The sequence below is a fragment of the Alligator sinensis genome, unplaced genomic scaffold (assembly GCF_000455745.1).
Source record: "Alligator sinensis unplaced genomic scaffold, ASM45574v1 scaffold12_2, whole genome shotgun sequence".
Classification (NCBI taxonomy): Eukaryota; Metazoa; Chordata; order Crocodylia; family Alligatoridae; genus Alligator; species Alligator sinensis.
In genome coordinates this window covers 162,830-187,325 of record NW_005842756.1, presented here as the reverse complement: position 1 = coordinate 187,325, position 24,496 = coordinate 162,830, and the positions used below count along the sequence as shown (strand labels likewise).

Here is a 24,496-nt window from a genome sequence, read left to right as displayed (position 1 = left end):
CGAGACCTGCAGCAAGATCCCACCAGCAAACGCTTCCTAAACCCCCTCGCTCCTCTGTCTTAACATGCGTAGGCAGAGTTTTAACTCACAATAGTTTCTTTGGGCAGGAGCAGTAGCCAGAGCCGAGCACCACGTTTCACCAGCACGCAGGTAACGCTGCAAACCCCTCCCCATAACCACGTGCACCCATCAGAGAGGGCGGACGGGACAGGAGGGAAGTCCCCAAGTCCCTGCCTTTAGCCCGCCGCAGGTTGCTCCCCATCCGCAGCGATTCAGAGACGCGCATGGAAAGCAAGCACGTATTTAGCCAGATGTATGCGATGTATTGTTTTAATAGAAGTTACAATAGGATAGATGTACAGTCAAAAATCAACATGCTAAATTTCTAATGCAATTTTATCTGTAAACCATGCAGTCCGTTTTGAATCAGTAGCTCCGCTAGTGTTTTAAAAAAAAAAAAATTAATAATAATAATGTTCCCTTTAAAAAGTTAAACCTAATTTACTAAATAGTCCCGTTACTGTGCAATGACTTGTGCAAAAAAAAAAAAAAAAAAGAAAGTGGTTTTCACCACGTTAGTTCACGAAGGATCCCCTCCCTCCCCAATAAAATACAAGCAGCCAATGGACACCAGTGGGGGTGGGCACATGTGTGTATGGTGGTGGGGGGGAGGTCAAATCAGGACAAGCAAAGAGAAAGCAATTCAGTGCAGACGCCCTTCCCGATTAAAGTAGAAGCACTATGTTGGCAAACACGGAAGTATCTGGAGCGAAGGGTTTGCCCTGCCGTCCCTGTAAGTCCCTTTAAGTCCAGAGGAACTGGAGTGCAGGTTTGGAGGTACGTGGGTCTGTGTCTACACTAAAGCCCCTTCCCATCTCTCCAAGAGCCACGCAGGGCTCGGAGATAACGGAGAATCAAACCGATGGAGCTCCTTATGATTGAACCCAGCCAGGAACCAGGTCTAAACCATGGCTAGCTGCCATCGTCCTCCTCAACGTGTCCTTGTCTGTGCTGAGCGAAGGGCCCTGACGAGCATCGTGCTTGCTAGCCTGGATCTTCACTGCTGTGTTTCCAAGACGGCATTTGTAAGCGGGGCTTTGGAAGTTGGGGGCGAAAAAGGGATGGAAACGCACAGGAAACAACAGCAAGCGTCTTCTGCAGGTGAACCCTACTCCAACCAGCTTCACCCCTTCGCCTCGTGTTTCTTGACTTCATCGCCCGTGTTAAACCAGCTCAGATTTAATCCGATTAAGAACCAAACCCATGAAAAATCCTTCGCGGCTCACAGCATCGAGGGCCTCTCCCTGTCACGGATCTATTCGTCAGATATTCAGCGAGAGGGTTTGATATCAAACCACCCCTTTGCCTTGCAAGAGCTGGGATAAAACTCAATTTGCTCTCCAACTGTTCGGGGGGGCACAAAAAACCAGGTGACAAAAGAGGCCTTGCAGGAGGTTTCTCTTTGATCAGGTGTCCATCTAATTAACCGGACCGAGCCCACTGCGCGGGATAAACGAACTCTGCGGTGTCATCTCTTTGCAAGATCCACCTATTATAATGAACCACTTCCAAAAAAACCTAGATCGTGAATAAAAAAGGGAAGCCCCTGGGTAAGACAAGTGATAGGGAGAGGGGAGGAGGGATGGAGATAACGCAGCAGAATATTTTACTGCTTAGGAAAAGGAGATAAAGCCTTTGATCAGCACGGTTTCCACTGGGAGAGCTGAAATACACCCCCCCGCTGCACGTGCACTGCCGCTTGCCCACCTCCTCTGCAACTGCACCTGATGCTGGGAGAAGTCCCGCCACGCCAAGGACGGCTGTGCCGTGGAGTGGGAAGTCTTGTTCTTCTTGGTTTCCGCTGGTGACAGCACATTTCAAGGGAGCGATCCAAAAGAGGCCAAGGTGACCGGTCCCAGCTAACAGAGGCCTGATACGGCGATGTATTCTCTTCCCCGCACGGCTGTCCCCCGTGGCACTCGCAATGCTCCCAGAGCATCGGCACCCTCACTCGGCACCCCGCAAACCATTTCCGAATGGCACAGGAACGTCCGAGCCATGACAAAAAGTGACGTTGAAGCCCAATTAAAAAAAACAAACAAACAAAGAAACCCCCCAAAACCCAACAGGACATCAAACAACGCGCCCAGCACAGAAACCGCGGCTGCGTTTAAAACAAAGTGCAAAATCACGAAGAGCTTCTGACGGGAGCCCCAGCACCGGAGCGAAGACGCACACGTGCTGAAGTCTAATTCTGCCTGCTAAGTTAGTGCATTAAAGACTACAGAGACCAACCCCAACGGGGAGGCTGTCGCCGATTTAATTTAGACAGCTGCTTAAAGGTTACAAAAGGAGATACCTGGGCACTTCTAAACAAGGGGAGCCATCTTTCACGGATGCTAAGACACTTGGGGGGGGAAGGCAGACAACGACTCTAGCTCAAACTGTTGTAAAACTACGTGAAGTTCAGCTATGTACGTGGGTGGGTTAATAGCAGCATCATTTGTTTAAAGTGGCTCGGGGCCTATTAATTACGGTGAAGGGTGCCACCCCCGCTTCCTTATCGCGCAGCTAGAACAATCTTTCCCTCCTAAGCAATACCATCCGTATCAGAGGATACAAATCATTAGTAAGAGCGTTAGAGGGGATTTGACATGTCTTCCAGGGCTTTTTAAGCAATCTGTTTAAAAGATTAATTTTATTTTGAAGGGACGGGGCTGCATCTCTTGGAACAGAAAGTTAATTGGGAACAGAGCACCGAAATTCCATTTTTCATCCCTGTTATGCGACTTGCGGTTAGGTGGGTGACCTCCCGAAACCGGAGCCTCGCTGAATCTCCGACTTGGCGGGGGCTGCGTTTCCCCATTGAAAGTCCTGAAGGCAAGAGCCAGAGATGGTTCACATGATCCTGGTCCAGGCATGTTGCGTGGCCTCTCCAAGCAGAGCTTGCGGAGAGAGAGGAAATCAATCCCGTGCAAGCCTGGCAATCCCATTTCGTTCCTCTTTAAATTGAGCTTGTTGGAGACGGGACAGAGAGCCTGGATTCGGGGCATGGAGGGTCCCTGACTCTGCTAACGATGTGTTTTCGTTCTAAATAAAATGAATAAATAAACTGATTGCAGACCTTTTCCCAATGAAAAAAAAATGGAGATGACTCTTGGGAGCAAACTCTCAAATCTAAAGCCTGCAGCAGGAGCTTAAGAGCTGGCTGCCTTTTCACTGCTCACCCCTCCTGCCGCACGATAACCCTTCCCCATCGTCCGGGCTGAGCCGATGCAAAGGTGCCCGACACCTCGGAGGGTGTTTCCCACTGCCCCCCCTTCCTCCTTCCCATCCTCTCTCAAGGGGTGGAGGAAAATAATAAGCGCTGCAAAGCCGCCACCCTACCCGGCAGCGAAGTCAGAGGCTGACAAATGCGATTAAAAATTGTGTTTGACAGCTTACCCTCCCACTAATAAAAACTGGAAATGCCAGAGCGCCTTCTTTGTCATGCCTGCTGATGCTCAATTATATTGTTGCCAGCAGCTGCAGCAGTTCGATTCTGCAGTATTTTAAAGTGCCTGTTACTCTTTGCGGCCTTTAAGTATCGAGTGGACTCAAACCTGGTAGTCACGGGACACAGCTCTGCAAAAGCGGGGACAAAAGGATTCTGCCTCCTGAATTGGGGAAGGTGCATGGCTGGTGACTGGGCGGACGATGATAAAGCTGTCATGCTGGAGGCAGCATCGGGTGTGAACAGAGCCAAGCCAGCTCCCGCTCTTCTGCTCCTGCTTCGAGGAAAGCTTTTGCTTCTTTGGTTTTTAGGTCCCGTCAGCTTATGTGACCACTGCTCCCTTCCCATCTGCATCAGACACTTGCCGGGTGCCCATTCCTCCACTACTGACTTGTCCCATCACCTGGATGTAGCCAGGACAGGGAGGCAGTGCTAGAAGTTTATTGCTTACAACCCTGGCTATTAGCCTTTGGAAAAGTAATAGGTGCCCTTGGAAAAGTGTGCATTGCTGAGAATATTGGGGAGGGGAAGAAATTACCATTGCTATAGATGTATGCAAAATCGCGCACCTTGTGCAACCGGTGTGTAAAGACGTGGCACATGGTAGCAAGGAAATGCAAAGACATCAGTCCACCGATGTGCACGGTGGAAATAAAGTGGGCTTGAACGTGGGCCTGGAGAACCGGCCACCCAGACACCCATCAGGGACTAATGAGCATGTGGATGAAATGGGATGTGAACTAGTGCCATCAGCACAAGACTTTTGAGGAAAAGGCAGCAAAAGGAAATCTCTCTCTCAGGTCAGAAAAGGAGCTTTGGCTTCCAAAATACAACAGTCGTACAAGTTAAAAACTAAACAAATAAATCCCAACACATTTACATAGATGCCAAAAAAAAAAGTGCTAAGCTTGCTTGTGTGTTGAAGCAGCACTACTGATGTGGATATGTATATATTCAAGACCTTATTGGTTCCCTTTCTATTAGTTGTAGATGAACGTGGAGCTTGGCATGCCTGCTTTTATAGAAAAAAAATGACTCGCTAGCGCTAGAATAGTTTGCATCTGGACTTGATAGGAAAGGGGGAGCCCTTAGAAATGCTACCCCTGGAGTAGTTACAGTTAAGAGGGTAAATACAAGGCAAGGGCAAAAGTCTCTTCTTTATCAGGCTGAGTAAATCTCTCTGTACATAGCACGCCAACTGGCTTCCCTGGCGCAGGAGAGTGTATATGGAACTGATTCTTGCTACGGACAACAGAGGAGAGTTTTGCTCTTAGGCACTTTTTACCCAGTGAATTGTTGATCCAGTGGGTTGCTTGAGAGCTGCACGTGGCTCCAGTGAGTCCACAAGAGTCTGTTCAGGTCTCCTCTCGGTCGTGGACAGAGTTAGGCTAGCAGCAGCGCTCCCGTGCTCCGTGGATCAGGCTGGAGAAGCACTTAGCAAACAGACTCGAGTCATTAGGATCTCATTGCATCCCTCCAGGCGTGCAGACTGGGTGGAGAGCAGAGACCAGCTGAGAGGAGAAACCCCCAAAAACAAAAAAACAACACCAACAAAAAATCATGCTGCGATGTCCCACTTCATCTGTGCAATGCATTTGACTGGGTTTTCCCCCCTACCCACTGCTGCCGACATCACAGGACTATGCTGAATCACAGTGAAATAACTTCCCGTTGCAAAAACGGCTCCACGAGGACTGGACATCCTAGTAGGCGCGTTTTGAGGCCGTCTCCAATTCCAGTTGACGATGGCGGGGCACTCAAGTCGCTCTGGGCTGAGTATCATTGTCAAAAACAGCAGCAGCCCAAGAGTTACCCCGATGACAATGCCTGTCCCTTCCGAGAGACCCACCGCCAGACGTGACAGATGTGTTGTGTGCGTTTCTCTGGCCACCTACCCGCAGGGAGTCTGCCAACGCGGCACGACGTGAGCGCACACAGGAACAGAATAAAAGGGAACGGCTTTGCCTCTGTTTGCCCTTTTCCCCTAAAGACACCCAACGTACAAGCTGCACTCGTGCATGCCTAGCAGAATGACTGAAGAGCATGAATAGCCTCCGAAACTACAACACTCCTTATATTTTTTTTTTTTTCCTTTCCTGCTCTTAAATAACTTAAAGTCAAACTGATTCTGTGAATTTGGTTAGTAAAAAATTCATCTTGGAGTGAACGTTTACCTCCAGCTTTAGTCTTTAGGGTCAAGGGAGAAACCCCTGAACGTAGGAGCTTACAGTGGCACCTGCTGGCATCACTTTTGCTGCAGCCGTGAAACCCATGCTGCGATGCGATCCCTTGATTATTTTTTTTGTCTAGCAACAATTTTTCTGTCTTCAGAAGGGTAGGTTTTTTGAATACTATACACGTGAATAAAAAAATACATATGTTCTCTTGGAACATGAATCCCAAAGTCCTGGCGCCTGGTGGCCGCAGTGCAGAGATTGGCACGTTCTGGAGACCCCAGAGTTTCATCCCGAGCCGCTGGCTCTCACAAATGGTGGCTATTGATCAAACTCCGGAGCTGTTTAGCCACAGTGTCTATCAGCTTCTGCTTGTCCCTCTCGTTCTTCCGGAACTGGGCAAAGACGTTGTTCTTGCGGCTGGTGTCTTTCATCCTGTGCGGAGAGGAAAGAACAAGTCAGGACACTTCCAACACAAACCTTTTGCTGGGGATCCCACCTCAAAAATCACAGAGCCACAAGTCTGCTTTCCAGGATAGTTCAGCTCAAAGAGTAGCTTAATGTCTGATGTGTCCTCAGGGCGGCAATGATATCCTTGTATTGCCAGAGGGGTGGCATGGGATCTAGACGGTCTTTCCTATTGCTAACTGAGACGCTCTGCGTGCCAACAGGAGCATGCAGTCACTGTAACTAACACCATGCATTATAGAAATTACTTGCTCTTTGAGCTGCGCAATTGGAAGAAAGCGCCAATCTCCTTGCACGATGCTGGCTTATGCACAACCAATAATGCCAAAGCGCTGTCTAGGTTCGTGGCTCCCTAAGCTATATATATCTTCCGCGTCCTTCCTCCCCACCTCAGCTGTTTGTTATACCCATAAAGGCCTGTTAAATGGTCAGTGGATCATACCGCAGCCCTACGGTTGCTGTTTCAACTGCACGGGGGTCAGGAAATTCAGAAACAAGGTGCACAGTGTTAACCTTTATTGCTTAAAATGTGCTGAGTTACCAAGCTAGCGGGAGGACTGTGACGTTCCCGACTTGTGAGTTTAAAATATTACAATGCAGTGTTAGTCATGGAGTTCCTGCGTGAGCTTCCCGGATCCAGAAATATGTTCTCAGCTGCATTGATTAAAAAGTCTGAATATAAATTGCGTTAATAAGACAGGCAAGGATTGCTTAGGGTGATATCTTTTATTGAACCAACTGTGTAGCAGGCTTAGACAAGCACACAGTTGGTCCAATAAAAGATGACACCGAAGCAATCTTTGCCCCTCACATAATTTCTGGCCCATCACAGCTACAACATGACTCTTACACTACCGTAGAGACAAGCACACGCATTAATGCTAGGCTCCTTGTGACACAGGGATCTGATGCGTCAAAGACGTGGGGAGGATGGACAGGTGGGATCAGAAAGTGAAACAAATGCAGCTACGTTTCTTTCCAGCATGCGAAGCTTCAGGTTCATGCACGCTTGCAGGGCAATATGCATATCTGGGGGGCGCCACGCCTCGTTACAAAACATGGTTAATGCGTTCGCAACACGGTTTACTGCGGATAGGGCAGCGGAGGCAGGTGCCAGCTAAAGTCTGCACCCTACGGGACCAGTCAGCACCTGATGAACATAATGTTTCAGATGAAAACAGACTGAATAAAACCCAACCTGCTAGGTCTGAGAAGCTCCTGCTTTAGGAGAACGTCCTCCTCTGTAAACGATGTTTTCCCAATCCGGCTTGCCAAAGGCACCTGTCATTGGCCACATCACTTGTTCCTACTTTTTTTTGGACTTGGCTGCCTAAGTTAGACACTGAAGTGACTGGGACGCACGGACTTCAGTCACCGGATCGCTGACACTTTTCCAAATTTCTGGGGTTTGAGTTATCGAAAACACAAGCCAAACCTCTGAAATGTGCCCTTAGTTCTTGCACGCTCCCTGAGCTCTTCTGCAGCATTTTATCAATTCAGTGGGTTTCAAGACCCTTTACAAAGCAGTCTGCTTTATTCCTTTTATTTTACAGGTGGGGAAATCAAGACACCGTGACGTGACGTGACGTGACGTTCCTGGGGTTACCTGAACAGGCCAAGGGCAGGGTCTGGCACTTCCCCGAGTGTTGGTCCAATCCCTCTTCAGTAGGCCACTCCGCCTCATTTATTTTGGCACCAATTACCTTCAAAGTGTTTCTAACCTTTTTATGCCCGAGGGGACTCCGCGAGCTTGCAAAGGACAATGGGTGCGAGTAAAATTGCTGGATCAGGGCCACCTCATGGGCGAGTGGATTAAATCAGTGCATCAATTTACATTGCGATTGCAGTGGTGAAGACAGATAAGCTGGAGCTGCTACGTTTGGAGCGAGGTCAAAGCTTATCAGAAATTTGGGTGGGGGTTTGGAGGGAGCAGTCACCAGGATCTAGGAAACCCTGTTCAATATTTGCCAATAACATGGGTGTTAGCAGGTGGAAGGAACTAGCTCCCTCAAGAATTCAGCCAGCCATAGGAATGGACGGCAGCCGTGCCAAAAATCACAGGCTGCTGACAGCGTATTGTGCAGCGCTACGGCAAAAGCCGCGGCTCGGGAGGAAAGCTGAGGGACCGTACAGGCACAGGCTATTCCAAGGTATGCCATACGAAGACAAAAAAAAATAGGAGACTGCATTTTTCTCTCTGATTACCAATCTTGCCACCCAAGCTGAGCTGACAGGCTCTTGAGCCATTGCCATCACGCCGATATCAATGGCAGGATGGGAATTTTAGATGTCTGGGGCATCGTGCAATTAGCACCAATTCCAGCAGCTGTCTAAAAGTATACTGGGACCCCCAGGCTGATCTGCACGTGCTGATGGTGCAATACGATATTCTGGGACGTCCTTAGAGAGTTGACCAAGTGGCATGGTTTCGATAGTTTTATTCCGGGTATGGTATCCTTTACAACCACAGGAGGATGGGGAGGCAGGATATATAGGCAACAAGATTCAAAAAGAGACCAGACAAATTAATGGACGACAGATCCATTAATAGCCATTCGACAGCACAGTCAAGGATGTATCCTCTGGCATCTCTACGCCAAGCATGGCAGATGCCAGGGAGGGTATGAAAGCGGATCGATCGCTACGCTCTCCTTCTAAAGCATCCCTTCCTGCCGCTGTCAGAAACGGGATACCGGGCTACGCAGACCATTAGCCTGCCCCAGTATGGCACTCCTTATGTTCTCGTGTCAAGTTTAAGCTAGAGCCTACATTACCGCCTGAACGTAGCTGGGTTCCTTGCCCCGGACAGTTTCAAATCTCTAAACCGAAGCACATGGCCCAGTGTAAATGGCCTGATCCCTATTAATCTCTGTGCATACAAAGTCATTTTTGCCAAGGGGTGGAAAAAACCAAACAAACCAAAAACCCCTTATTCATCTGTTGTTAAGAGCTTCCTTTCCCAAACTGTTAAGGGTGAAATCCCATCTTCGAAACATGCCTTCTAAGCTCCAGAGCACGTCAGTAGCATTCACATCAACACCGAAGGGCACAACTTAGCCCTAACAACAGGTTATGAGTGTTTATTCCCATCAAATTAGGCATCGGCATACTGAGGAGATGGCAGACTACAGGGGTCAAGTCCCTTTATTTAGCTCCATTAGCGTCAGGCTAACCGAAACGGATGACCTTGGAGTAGCCCCTAAGCAAGAGGATGGGTAGGATTTTGGAACTGGGTGATAAGAGGAGCTATATGCCCTTTGGAGCACAAAATGTCTTTATTATGTTACTGCACCACTCCCAGCACAATGGAGCCTCTATGCACCAACACAATGGAGTTAAAAAGGGTAATAAAGGAAAAGTTAAATGTGGAACCCGCCCCCGCCAACCACCACCTCAAATTGAGTCAAGTTTTGTTGAAATTAATCTATTAAAAAAAAAAAAAGCAACACGGCAAAAGCTTCTCTTTTAGTTGTAATTAGTGCATTTGAGACGATAAAGTTACAAGAGGGAACGGTTTCAAGGAGAGTTTGCATTTAGGTCGTTTAGTGCTCCATTTAAATCAAACAATAAAAGGATTCATTGCAAGGTGAATGTAAAAGCCCAAACGAGCAGCATACTTACACTCGTGATATCCTATGAGAGAGGTGTGATTAGGAAGAGAGATAATCATGAAAACAAGTTAAAAAAAATAACCAGCGGATCAGACTTTCATGTCGACTTGTTGGCAATGCTAGGCACGTACAGATACAGTTTGGGTTCTGGTTTTGGCGTCTAGGAGAGGGGAAGAAGCTTACATGCGTGAAGTCAATGAGGGGTTCTGCGTTAAAAATCAACCTGTGGCATTGTGAACGCAGGCCTTTTTGGAAAACAGAGCCTAATGGCATGAGGTGGATTTGGTCTTAAGCTACACTGAGGACCCAGGAGACATCGAACGTCTGATGGGCGCATGAATGAGGCTGTTTAAACATGTACCCGAACACCAGTGCAAGCTTTACAACAAACCTAACAGAGACGCATGCTGAACTAGGTGCTACTCTTCAAGCATCTCTGCTAAAGAAGTGGGATGTGTGACATTTGAGCAGAATGAGATATATTATGCGACACGGGCAGGGGGAATTTTTTTTGGTGGCCTTTCAAAAAAAAAAGTTAGATTCCCTGTGGGTGTCTAACATTCGAGGGCAGACATATGGCAAGTGCCAAGGACAGATCCATCCTTCCTTCCCCTCCCAGGGTCTTCCAGCTTGGCAAGACCCATTAATGAATGAGCAGGATGAGATATCCCATCTGTCTCAAAGCTCAGTGCCATTCTGCTAAAGCACCATGTGGATCGAGCACACAGGTACACTTAGCACTTGCATACAAGGGCTGTGCAAGTCCAAAGTGTTTTTGAAACATCAGCTAATTGATCCTCCTCCTCGTTTCATAGATAAATGGCATCAATATGGCATGAGACAAGGTGGAATTCGCTGTTCTCATCCATAGGATGCCAGACAGGGTTTGGGGTTTTTTTGAGGATTTCTGTTCATTGCATCGGCCTGTGGATCCCAAAATGCAAAAATAAGATAGCTTCCAAATATGCTGGGGATATACAGATGCAACGCCAGTGAGGGGTCTAAATGAATGTGCCACCTAATCTATGTTACCAGCAATTTTCAGCATGGGGGACAGGTGGGAGATTAGATTTTCAAAAGAGCTTAAGGGAATTAGGTGCAGCTAGCATCACTGGCCGCAAAGGCTGTACATCTAGACGAGCGGCGTGCAGGGTTATCCCAACCAAGCACCCCGTGGAATAAATACCCTGGAGCAACACTGTCTACGCTTGTGGAAGAAGAGAAGCTGGGGCTTTTGTCTCACAGCCCTTAGGCCTCCTTCGAAACACAAGCCTCAAGGCCAATATACTGAGGACTCCAGCCCTCTCCCATAACCACACTCGGCATTGCAAGTGTGCAGTTATCTTTCTTATAGGGCCACTGCAGTCCATAAACACACCATTGAAAAGAAAAGCCATGAAAGCCTGCCAGGTGTCAATTTACAGCTATTTTTGGTGCCTCTATTAGACACGTCTATGCGGCGGAAGTTACTTATACTTGGCTTCAAGGACACTCTGCCTAGAAGAAAGCAGAACGAGTGTTTTATGTAGCTTCAATGAAATGTGGCACGTAGAATGCAATTCCTGTTATAGCGGTAAGTACCCTGGTGCCAAAAAAGATGAAACCTCTGAATGGAGACATAAATGCCAGCGAGCAATTTTTCCCCCTCTGAGACTGCAAGACTAGGTAACGCGAACAATGAAATGCATCGCTGGGAACATGCTTGCTCGTTAAAGCAAGTAGAGGAGCTGAAACCGTTAAAAGAAAATCTGGATCTGCACTTACTTTTCCAAGAGGGTCAGGGCTGTTGTTGGGTTCACACGAAGATACTTGCAGGTGGGTTGCCCGTAGTCAGCCAGGTATGTCGACCAGTCCCAGTGGAGGAACAGATCCAAAAGCTGCAACACAAAAAACCACAAGCGATGAACATACTGGCACAGGCTATAGAAAAAGCAAAACAGAAGGTGCACCCGAATGTTAGCAATGCATCACGGCAGAGCAATCCCTTGGAAAAGACGTTCAAAACACCTTACACTCATCAGTTAGCCTGCATCCCTATCAAGCTGGGTAATCAAAGGGGAAACAGAGGCACAGACTGATTAACTGACTTGCTCCAAGTCTGACAGGGGGTCACTGGCACACAGGAGCAGGATGCAGATGCCCTGGTGCGTTCACCACAAGATGCCCTTATACTGCTGTTCAAAGTAGTACTACGTTTCTCCCATCTTCAGCTAAGCCACCTGCTACTTCACTCATCCTGGGCCAAAGACGACACTTGCTGAAGACCGCTTCATGTGTTCAAAGAGCTTTACAACGCTTCAGACCCTGGTAAGAGAGGCACTCGGGTTTGAATTCGTATTGGAACGCCAAACCCATTTACCGAGGAAGGCTGGATGCACGCATGCATGTTTTCCAGCAGTCCCGTTTCACGTTGCAACCTCCCCTCAGTCCCATAAGCAGTTCTAGCTGCAGGCCGCGGCCCTGGAGCTCTGGACAAAAGGTGGGAACGGCGATTATCTCTGAACCACCTCACCCACCCACGGCACCATGCACCCATGCTGTACATAGTCACTCGCTGTACTACGAGCACTCTCCAAACTGCTGGTACCATGGCTGAGAGCACCAACAAACGTCTTGCTACTATGGATTTGCATGGGGTATAACCAAAGGCAGCACAGAGGCAGAGAGGGCAGGGAGCAGAAAACTGAGCAGTGAGCACAGGGCAGGGAGAATAAAGCGATGCAGGAGATTAGGCAGGGCAGGGGCACCGGAGGAGGACGTGGGGCTAAGGTGTAGCATGCCTGCCAAAGAGGTTGGCCCTACGGTGCTAGTAGATTTTATATCACAACTACAGCAAGATAGCAATACCGAGAGAACACCCAACAGCCTAATCCGCACCACGTATCAGCAAGCTGCAAAAGCAAACCTGCTGAAGAAACTGCACCAAAAACTTGTTTCCTTCATATAAACCAGGTAAGAGATAGGAGGGAAAAAAACTCATGTTCAACCTAGAAGCTGCATGTCAATGATCTCGGTATAGCGGACAGTTTTTACTGTACCTTGGGATGCTTTACCTAGGTCAGGAAACTTTCATTAAATAGAAGTTGCCTAAAGGATGGGACTGTCTATCAGAGTGCAAACTGTTGCAAATAGGGGAAAAATGAGTCAAGTGTTTTTAAGATCAATCAGTATCTTCCCTTACCTCGCCTTTTTTCTCAGGAGACCCAATTATTTTAGAAGCAGTGGGCTTCAATCTTTTTCATACTGGGAGCCTCCTTTTTTAAGGAAATTCCACCCCATCCAAGAGATGACCTACCCCCCTGCCCAACCTGCAGGGAACTTTTACCTGTATGCAAATAATAGCAAGGTGATTACGACTCCCAGCTGCCATCTTCAAAAGAAAGGCATTACTGTTCTCCAAGTCCTGCAAAAGTTCAGGTGCTTGCCAACTATGAATATTAGGGATGCACTGCCCCCCTGCCACCTCTTCTACCTTCTCTCCCCAGGTCCCAGCACCCTCGCGGTCACGGCAGAGCCCATGAGAAGAACAGCGCAGCTATTTTATCTAGTGCTTAATGTCCAGAGGTAAAAATTGGGACCATAGAGAGCCCTTTGTGCCGGCATCTCCATGGTTTTCCTCCAGGCTCTAGTCCTGTTTAACAACACAGCCCGCCCCACAAAGAAGGGATTTGCCTCCATGAGGACCTCGAGGTACAAAACAAAAATGTGCAACAACACACTGTTTGACTATGTAGGTCACGGCAAAGAAAACAGGCTACAGGGAACAATCCCGCACGGGCAGGGGGGACGGATTAGACTGGGACCTAAGAGGGCTTTTCCATCTCGCAAGTCTATCGGGCATTGTACGGCAGGTCAGCTCCGGCCCATTGTGTTAACTGCAAACTGAAGTTCAACATCATCTGTAGGAGTTTTTCCAAAGAGATGCATTCAAAAGGCCTTAAAGAAACAGATGCTTAAATATGATCCCACGTTCTCTCTTCATGGGTTAACCGCAGTACGGGGCTCGCGGCCTCCTTACTGGGTCGGTCAATTCTGCCACTAAATTGTACAGATATTCTGCGTTGCAGATAAAGCAGAACACAGGACAGCCGCACTCCCGTCCCGGGACGTTGACTCGTAGTGTTTCTGGTGGGCAATTTCTTTTTTCTTTTAATTTTTTTTAAAAGAAAATCCTATGAGGAGTTCTTGTTCCTTTTTGACCAGGAAATCTCTTGCTATTTGAGAGAGGTTGCAGGAAAAAAACTAGACCAAAAAAAAAAAAACACCTTTTAAATTATTTTCACATATACTTTTAAAGGAAGGGTAGTTGCACCTTATTAGACCCACTGAATTGGTGATGCATGAGCTTTCACAGGCACATCTCACTTTGTCATCTGTGCTCAAGAAAACTTATGTATACACCTCTGATTCGATTAATCTAGAAGGTGCAACTCGACCCTGGCTTTTGCCTGACTTCTGATTAACAACCATCTCCATATGTACTTGTAAGTTATTTCAGACTACTTTAAGTGCCGTCTGGCTACGGACTGAGGAAATCAGAAGCTAATCACGAATAAGCACACCTGAAACAGAGCTCAAGAGCGGTGGCGGGCCCGTGCCAGGAGCTGCTTGAAGGCCAAGCTGCTACTTTCTGATCAAGGTTTGGTGCAAAAGGACCAGGAAGAGGTGAGCAGGGTGAGCTCCACAGCTACATCCCCAGCCTTGGTGCAAAGATAGAATTGATAATCCCTTTGCAATGCATGGGGTGACAGCTGGTTTCCTACAGATCGCTGGGCCAGGCTGTGACAATCTCGGCATTTAAATAAAGGCCTATGGCAGAGAAGACCCAAAAGGCCTGACCCAGGCTTTTAAAGGGACTTGATTGCAGAGGGAGAGCCACGAGGGGAGACCGTTCTGCAGAGCTCTTCCAAATGACATCTGTAGAGCGTGCAGCTGCTACCTAAACGGGCATGAACTGAGACCAGGACACAACATGAGGATGGAGAGACAGTGGATTGGGGTATAAACCAGATTGGTGGGGTATAAACCAGATTAAAGACCACTGAAATCACCCCAAAAAGACTAACCTAATCTGGCCCAGGGGCATAAGACAGGGCTGCAGCAAGCGTCCGTAGGCATTTGAATTAAGGAGGGTACGTTTCAAATGGACGTATGAGCAGGCAGCGGAGCTGTGCGAGGCAGGGGTGATGTACTCAGGAACAGAAGTATCTGGCTTTGAAAGGGCTTGTGCCTGGCTAGACCCCCAGAAAGGAGAGCATCAAGAGGTCCTGTGCATTTTTAAATAGCGAGTCAGTGAGGAGAACCACGTCTCTGGGTCAGGAGAAACACGGTGGCAAAAGGAGGAGAACTTCATTTTAAGAAGCATAGCCAAGTCTTCAAGCCACAGTTGGATGCACTGGACCCTTCTGTAGAGAACACATATTTAGTCTAAAAAAAGGTCTCTCTTTGTTTTGAAGGCCAGACTTCTGCCACGTTAAGGGCATAAGAGATGCTTCCACAGTGATCAGGCCTCTCACAAAGGAAGATCTTCCTCATTAGGCTTTCCCATGACCAGGACCTGGCTGCGAGCTAATTGAGTAGGACAGGACCCTGACAAGACAGAGGCGAGGAAGGCTGAGAGGTCATCGCGGATAGCTCCCATCGTGGTGTTGGTTAAAAGCGCACAAGCCAAGAGTGCTCTTCGCACTTCAGTGTGGCGAGGAGATGGCAGACTTTCCCTTCGGGTGCTGTGTGTCGCCTCCATCATCCATCTCGCTGCAAGAGTGCTGCAAGACTGAAGATCGCTCTTGGATTTCACGAAAAGGGCCAGCAGCTGACTTAACGGCATGTGACAAGACATGTAGCCTGCACTGGTTGCTGCTTCACCTCTGGGTTCAATTCAAGGGCCCAGGGTCAAATAGACGCCTCTCCCAGTGCCTTGAACTGCATCCGAGACACTTGAGCTAACAACTGTCGGAGGCAAACAGGGGGCACTGCCAGTATAAGGCCTTCCCTGGGTTCAAGAGAGAATTTGAAACAAACCTGTCTGCTTATGCCAGTGTCTCCCCGATCGAGTGGACTGGGGTTTTTTTAAAAGTCAAATCCATGGTGTGATATAGGAATCCACAATTGCGTGCACCCTTTAGACAGCAGGGTCAGCACGTTTTAGAAGAATCAAACAGACGCAAGCCATTCTTTGTGCAGTCAAACACCACTGCGAGGTCCAGACCCTCTGCCGGCGCTCGGAGATCACGGTTCCCAAGAGCCCAAACGTGACAGTGATGGATAGCCTGTGTATTTTACGACTGTTTACCCACATCAATCTTGCCAGATAGGCAGGCCGGCGGATACGTGGGTTGGCCAAGCCTGCACCTTTGGACTCTGGCTTCCTCGTATCATGCAGTCTGCAGGTATGTGCGGTGTTTGCTCAGGCGCCCGGCCTTGCAGTAAGGTGCACTGCAGGACCATTGCGTGTTCCTCCTAGGGGAGGAGTGAAAGAGGCTTTGAAATAGGAAGCCTGACAGCGAAGGGCAAGCTGTCTTGAGACAATTTATCTGTCACATAAATGTGGTTTTATTGGCTTTACTGTTTAAACTTTTCACCTCTGCTGCTAAATCTGAAAGTAAAAAAAAAATAATAAAAAAAAATAAAGGATTGTGCGCCGGCATTCACGCTGCACAGCTCCGCGAAGAGTTCAGTCTGTGCCTTCTGGGGGAGATTCCAAAATAAAATATGCAAATACCATTAATTCCTTAAACTAAAGGAGTCTACTTCTCAAGTCTATAAATCACACTCGACAGCACACACACGGGGAGGCAGGGGGAAGGGAAAATGAGCATTACGATGATGCTGTAAAAGTGCACGAAACTCTGAGCGCTGCCTGTGTCTCTGGGCTACATGCAAGATGATCGGCGAATGCAAACTTGCAGCTCACTATGGGCCTCATGCATGTAGAAGCACATGCTCTCTCTGGGGAGAGTTGCTCCAAATGGGTCTCTTCGCTTATTTTTAAGGAAAAGTGGGGAGAGACAGAGGTTTAAGTCCTAGAAAGTTAAGACCAAAGGCAACACAGCTGCAGTAGGAACCTCCTTGCCCTACCTCACTAGTAACTCTGATGTACAGAGATTCAAACCTCTGTCATGCCTCTGAGAGCAAGGGGTCAGGTTGATACCAAAGCTTAATCCTATCCCATCTCTGCTATGAAAGAATTTAAATAGAAAGGATAAAATAGGAGGCAAAGAAACATGAAGGGCGACTAACTTCTTAGCAGGACATTAGCTATCTTAATCAGATATTCTCTTGGAGGAGACCAGGCTTTGGGGACCATGTCTTAAGAGTACTGAGGTTCGTCCCTTATCTAGAAATAGATTAATCATATGATCTTTCAGAAATGTGCAGTTTCTGGTCCTTAGTTTCCCACCTGTACAACAAGGATACACCTCCTCCTTTTATTTGCCTTGTGTGTTTTGGATCAGCACTCTTCTTTTTTGTCTGTATGACACCTATCGCAACAGGGCACCGATCTCACCTGGGATGAAGAGGCACTACCGTGCTACCAAGCAGTGGTTTTCAAACTGGGGTGCCTAAATTTTAATAATGGTGGTGTAGCTTCCGATCAATCAACGTGCAGTAACGGCGCTGCCGTGTATTGATATCAGACATAGAGAAGACGTCAGTGAACACATAGGGGATAGGAATAGCAATGTTTTGTGGGTAACAGGGTACACAGCCAAAAAAGTTTGAAAACAGTCTCAAATTGCAGCAAGGGAAGTTAAGGATAGAAATTAGGAAGATTTTTATCACGAGGAGGGTGGTGAAGCACTAGAACAGGTTATGCAGAGAGGTGGTGGGGTCTCCATCCTTGGAGGTGTTGAAGACCCAGCTAGACAAAGCCTTGTCTGGGATGATGTAGTTGGGGCTGGTCCTGCTTGGAGCAGGGGGTTGCACTAGATGTGACCTCCTGAGCTCCCTTCCAGCCCTAATTTTCTGATTCTGTGAAAACCCCTGCTATACAGTAATAGCTTTAGTTGTTAGGAATAAGATATACCATCTTTGCTCAAATAAAAGATAACTTTGAATGTAAAATGACCCCCCATCGTTAGATTCTATATATGGAAAACTTATAAATTTGCTAAAATTTTCCAGGAACAGAATCTAACTATTGGAGGTTTGCTTTCATCCCCCATATAGCATATAGTACCCATAGAATTAGTTCATCCAGAATTGATGCGTTTTACCTGTTTTGAAACTGCTTTAAGTTTTAGCACAGATACCCCATGAACACACTTTTAAGCAACGCTTTTGTACTGACTTATATACAGTATGAACTATGCATGATATCAGTCCAAAGGCTCACAATTTACCACATAGTTCATTGGGCTGGGCCCCAGCAGAGTCGAGAGCATTTTAAGCCATGGTGACCCCACAGCTCATTAACCAGATACCCTCCACCAAAAAGGATCCACGTGCAGCAAAACCATGTGAAATCAGTAGGTTTCTGCACAAGCCCTAGTAATGTTTGATAGCCTTGGAAGATCTAGGACCTGAAACTCCAAGCGGCACGTGGGCATGGGATCCTCACATGGATTCAACTCCTGCAAGATGTGGCTATGAACCACTGAAAACAGAAGCTGTTGAGTTTCACATAGCAATTACTAATACCACCGAATCCACTCAAGGAGGTTTCAGGGCTGGATAGAAATAAGATGAAGCGTACTTCCTAAAAATGGTCTAAATGACTACTTGATTTGTTCCAAAGTCAAGAGGTAGAGATGCGGGGAAGGCTATCACTGAAGGGAAAGGGCAGAAGCTGAAAACAACGGAGCAATATAGCAGGCGAACATGGGCTGTGTTCAGTGCGACCCCCCTCCCTCCCTCCCTCCCTCGGTCACAGATCTGCTACCAATTTAAATTGCATCTAGAAGCCTTCTTCCAAAGAGGGTTATTTTGATTTCGAAACTGCCCAGACCAATCTGTCAGGACAGCGTACAATATTTAAAACCACACTACCCAGAAAGAAGCTGGCCGTCACGGACAAAGAGACGCAGCCATACTGGAATGAGAAAAAAAATAAGCAAAACAGGGTGGAGGGTTATAGCTGGGGTAGGAAAGGGAGGTCCACAGGTTCTAGGATGAAACCCAATCTCTACAGAAAGGCCGCACTTCACCTACCGAGGGTGGTAGGTATGTGCAAGGAAGGCGTTTCAAGAGACTTTTCCCCCCCGCCAGACCAAGAGACATGTTTAAGATAAATCTGGCAGCTGGATATAAAATATTCACTGGTATTTATACATTTTCAGCTAGTGCATTTCTGGAACCCAGCTTACTCGCACTCCCTCTCCCCTGAATCCAGTCCCGCAAGACTGTGGGGAAATATTTTTTTGTTCAACTGGAGCCCTACCACCACCAACCACGGCAAAGTTAACATGGATTCACAGCAGGAAATGCTACAGACCTTCTCTTGCCTCTCACTGAAGAAGCCTAGCGTGCCTTATGAACAAGTCCAAAATCTTGGCACTCTAGCTGGATGGCAGGGAAGCTGTCATATCCCCATTTTACTGAAGGAGCAGCTAGGTGAAAAGCCAGGTACTGTTTGCATTAAGTAAAAGGCAAAAGTTCACCGAATCCAAAGCGAGCAGGCACACGCCCTATGTGAGCTGCCCAAATTCACAGAGGTCAGGAATGGAGCCCATGCTACTGGATTCCTTCCTTTGCCCAGCAATCCTCCTCTTTCGCTGCTAAGAGGACACCTTTATATAGCCCGTCTGCCCACGTGGGTCCTGCAGGAGCCAAAATAAATAGTCGTCTGTATTTGTGTTTACCGTGGTGTCCCCCCGCCACCCCTTCCTCTTTCTTTTAGGTTCCCGGAGCTCTTTACTCAGCCAAAACAGCAGCAGACCTATCTGCATTTGTAACATGCCCATCACTGGAGCATATCAGTGCCAAGGCTCAGTGGCTGCCACATGAATTTTCAGTTGCTAAATAGTAGGGAAGAAAAATATACTCCTGAAGACCAAATCTTACTTTATTTCAGAGTCATAGAAAATGAAGGTTGGAAGGGACCTCAGGGGCTCACATCCAGTCCAACCCCTGCTCAAAGCAGGACCAGCCCCAACTACATCATCCCAGCCAAGGCTTTGTCTACCTGGGTCTTCAACACCTCCAAGGATAGAGACTGCACCACCTCTCTGGGTAACCTCTTCTAGGGTTTTACTATCCTGCTAGTCAGAAAGTTCTTCCTAATATCTAACGTTCATTTCCCTTTGCTGCGAATGGGGAATTTCGATCCCGTACAATTAACCCGAGGCCCTTAAATCAGTACAAACACGCATGCTATACACTCTAAGCAGGCTAATGCTAGAAGCCACACACACACACACACACCTTAATATGCTAAGCTATTTCTTTTCAGACCAAGCAGCAAGATCATTAGACTGCTTGAAAAGAAAGTCCTTTGCCAACAGAGATGCAAAATATAACTGCATCCACCAACCACAGGGAGGGGAGAAACAGATAATGAAGGTGGAAACAAAACTTCCCCTTTGAGAAGGTCCAAATTAGGGCATTTCTAGTTTCCATACTCCTACCGCCCCTCCAGTCATTTGCCTCTAGGCACATGTACCACAGGAGATACGTATGGGCTTAAGCTCTATTAGGAGTTTGTTGATTTTCCATGGTGCTCAGGAATTACAAACTGTACTATGCCAAAGACAGACAGCCAGTCGTGCTCAGGAGCATTATTCCTTAACAGAGAAATAACCGCGATTAAAAAAAAAAAAAAAAAAAAAAAAAAGCAGCAAACACACACCATTAAGGAAAAATACACACACACACGAGATGAAAAGGTAGAAAAGAACAGAGACCATTAACTAGCAAATCTTTTAACCTGTTTAAACAAATTTAAGCGCAATTATCCTGGATTTCTTACATTAAGTGGAGCTGAAGGAATTATAGTTAACGCACTGCATCTTCAAGCGAGAGACAGTCAGGCGTCTGCGAGAGCTCGGCCGGGATCTAGGTGGTGCCAATAATGGCTGTTTGCAATTCTTCCCCAGAACGGGGTTTTCTGGGGTCCAATTCAGCGCCCAAAAAGATAAGGTAAAAAAGGGGGAGCTGTGCCAGAGGAGTTTGTCAGCCAGCAGTTTCTTGAATAGTATCAGTGTCTTCTGCTTACCCTGAATGCCAGGGCTCAGATCAGCACACAAAAAGCCAAATTATTTTATTATATTTTTATTATTTTATTTTTACGATTGTTATTATTTTTTATTATTTTGTTTCTTTTAGCTGCAAGCAACACTCATACATTGGCTCTTGAATCATAAACTTTAAACCGAGTCACTCACCCAGCCCCCTGCCTCTTAGCTTTTTTGCAGGGAAGAAGCTAGTAAGAGAGCAGAAGTCTTCTCTACGCCGAAGGAATTTGTGCGTCTAGGTTCAAATAAGACTGCTTTAAAAAGCTACAGCATCTCTGCTCCTACATACACTTGCCAATCTGGGAACCCATAAATTGCACCTTTTTTTGCCCCGAGAGGATCCATCAAGCATCTTTACTCCTTGCTGGTAGCAGACGCCACACACAGATGCTTGCTTGCTGCCTTCTATGCACCGGTACTGATTTTTGTCTTACCGCTCCTGAAAGACGTTCCTAAATGTGGCCCTGTCCACACTGAGCTCCACCCTTGCTGCTACCAGTAAAGCTCCCTGATGAGAGCAGTGCAAATAAAGCATGCCCATTTTTACCCATATCATCTAACCCTCCACAGAGCTGGTCCAAATGGAGTCACAGAACATCCCCGTAAGACGACCTCGTCTCCACTATTAAAAACACCCCTTCTGCACACCAAGGATGGAAGCAAGAAATGCAATGGCATCAGTGCCAAATAATGGTTTGCCCCTCTCTCTGCTTCCAACTACGTTCAACATTGCTTCAGCAGCATCTATAGCTAGCAATAGGTAATTTCTGTAGAGCAAAAAAGCCCTAAGAGACTCCAAGATGAGCACCTATAGACTAATAAATGCAAAATGTTCGTAAAAATAAATAAATAAATAGGGTTCCATGATCATATCAGGAGAGAAAGAAACACTCCTTTACTGAAGGACTTGCTGTGTGTGTGTTTGCACAATATTATGACCAAGATTAAAAGGAAAAAAAAAAAAAAGAACCGGTGACAACCCTTGTTCATTCACTCGCTTGTGACATGGTCCCGTAGAAGCCAGGAAGAGTTTAGTCACCGATTTCAAATGGAGCCAAGGCCTCACCTACAGTATCAGCCTTTTGTATTTTTATCCACCTTTATGACCACAGTTGCTCTGCAAAAGTCCTTTGTGGTAAGAAAGTGCTACTATCCCTATCCAACGGAAGGGGCATCGAGGTACGGAGACTGAGGGCTTACATGTACCGCAGTGGCAGCATGACCCCGTTGGGACACTCTTCATCGCACCCTACACAAGTGTGGGAGTGAGGTGGTGAAATCTCACTCCCACGCTTGTGTACGGTGTGATCAAGAGTGTCCCTCTGGGACGTGCCTTGGAGACCGCTCAACACCAACTGCTGTAGAGAAACCTGGAGCTCCTCAGCGGCAAGTTTCCACACCTAGAGGCAATATCATTTTGGGGAGTGGATGGGGGGGTGTCTGGGGCAGCTGCTGCAACACTACAGATGTGTCCTAAATAACCTGCTGGAGGAAGCCACGAAACTGTACCTGCGTTTCCTCGGGTTCACCCGACTGCTCTGCCTGGGGAACGTTTAGGCAAAGGACACCGTGTTCTTCTTCCTGAATTTTAACTGGAAAGTTGGACCTATTCTAGAAAGTCTGGATGTTACTTTTATAGTTCTATTTTTTTTTCCGTCTTCTTCGCTGTTCTTCAAGGTGACACAATTCTTGGAAACAGCAAAAGAAAAAAAAAAAAAAGCTGGACGGTTTATGCAGAAAGGACCGGATTGAATGGAGCAAGGTCTGGGACTGACCACACCCGAAGCCCAGTTTGGATTATTTTTGGACTCCTATTATTGCCTGTTTATAGGCTTTTGTATTCATTAAAACTGGGCTTCCGGTGGGAAGGACTCTGACAAACTTTCTTCATCTGCAGTTTTTATATACAAAAAGGCTTTATGTTCTTTCATCTGTAAAGGTTGATAATTTATTACGAGGAATATCCCTAGATTTCCATGTACTTTGAAGTTATAGTGAAATTACACTGCAAGATTCCCTTTCCCCCAGAGATGTATATAAACAAGCTTGTTAAAATTTTACAGCTATGCTGTACGTGTATCTGACTCACTGTATTTCTGATTGCAAACTATTTCAGCGTCCTCTGAAGAAAGAACATTTTTGGTTAATATTCATTATGGAGCACTGGATTCTTTAAAAAAAATAAAAAAAAAGTCTGCAAAAATTTAGTCTGTATGACTAAACTGGCAGCAAGCACTACAACTATTGCCTGGAATTCAAGGAGTTTGATGCAGAGCCGTGCAAGATGCAAGGGTGGGGCTGGATTAACTTGTCACGTCCCAGTGGCAGTCTTGTAGGCATTTGGAAATCCCCATAGCGCTTGATCTGTTGCCAATTTAAGTCAATGATGAAGCTCCCAATTACTTTAATGGTAAAGGATCTTAAAACCATAGAAAATGAGGGTTGAAGGGAGCTCAGGAGGTCACATCTAGTCCATTCCCTGCTCAAAGCAGGACCAGCCCCAACTGCATCATCCCAGACAAGGCTTTGTCTACCTGGGTCTTCAACACCTCCAAGGATGGAGACTGCACCACCTCTCTGGGTAACCTGGTCCAGTGCTTCACCACCCTCCTAGTAAGAATTTTTTTCCCTAATGCCCAACTTCAACTTCCCTTACTGCAACTTGAGACCATTGCTCCTTCACCTGTTATCTGCTGATTGGGGCCCTCGGTCACTTAAGTCACTGGACTGGATCCAAAGGGAAAGCTAAACTGAATTCTAGGGAAACTCCAGGGCTCCAAAACCTTTATACAGCATCTGCAAGAGGAGGGTGAAAACCCAGATGATGTTTTTAAATGAACATCTTAATGAAAACTGTAATCTCAAAGCTTGCAAACAATCTGGTTTGATCCAGTGACAACTGACTGGATGAGGAACAGGGAGTTACCAAGAATGACCTACACACCGCACAACTTCTTGCCACCTTGAATACCCTGAAGCAGCTATTCCCCAAGCTATTTATAGATTCATAAGCTCAGAAAAGTTCGCAAGAGTCATCGCAGTTCTGCACAGGGAAGATAAATAGATGCAATATAGGCCAACACAGATGTGTGGTGTTTTCCAAATAAAGAAGAGGTTAACATTTCTGCCCGAGACCCTAAAGATGACAAATTTTGGGATGGAACAAGAGATAAGAAAAACCATCCTTGGAAAAATGCTATTTAATAATACTTTACAGAACTTAGTACCAACTGAGAAACATTAAGTGCCTGGCAAACATTTAATTAGGTTTCCTGTAAGGTATTCTTATGCCTCATTTATTCCTGAACTGACTTCACAGGAGAAGGTAAGTGAGGAGCGGGGAAGACCCTCAGCACTTTAACCAATGGGACGCCAGGTGCTCTGCATTTTCCCTGAGCCAGAGGTGGGGGAATGGATTAAGCCACAGTGCAGATTAATGTTCAAATGTGCTCCAAAAAATAGAAGTTGTAAAAGGCAGGATTTGAAAAAAGGGGCAAGAATATCACGGGAAACATCTTCAAGAGGGCTTTGTTTGTTTTTTGCTTCTTTCTCATTCTTTCAATATTTTCTCCAGGCTTC

General features: G+C 46.8%; 1 protein-coding gene across 1 annotated transcript in view; it reads right to left on the bottom strand.

Moving 5' to 3' along the window:
• Window positions 1-321: 321 nt before the first annotated feature.
• Window positions 322-24,496, bottom strand: part of LOC102388471 (exocyst complex component 6B) — a 177,306-nt gene continuing 153,131 nt past the window's right edge. The window contains exons 15-16 of the mRNA XM_025216643.1: window positions 11,511-11,623; window positions 322-6,102 (exon numbers count right to left, since the gene is read on the bottom strand). Coding sequence (XP_025072428.1) covers window positions 5,976-6,102; window positions 11,511-11,623 — 240 coding nt within the window. The 3' untranslated portion in view covers window positions 322-5,975. The remainder of the gene's footprint in view (window positions 6,103-11,510; window positions 11,624-24,496) is intronic.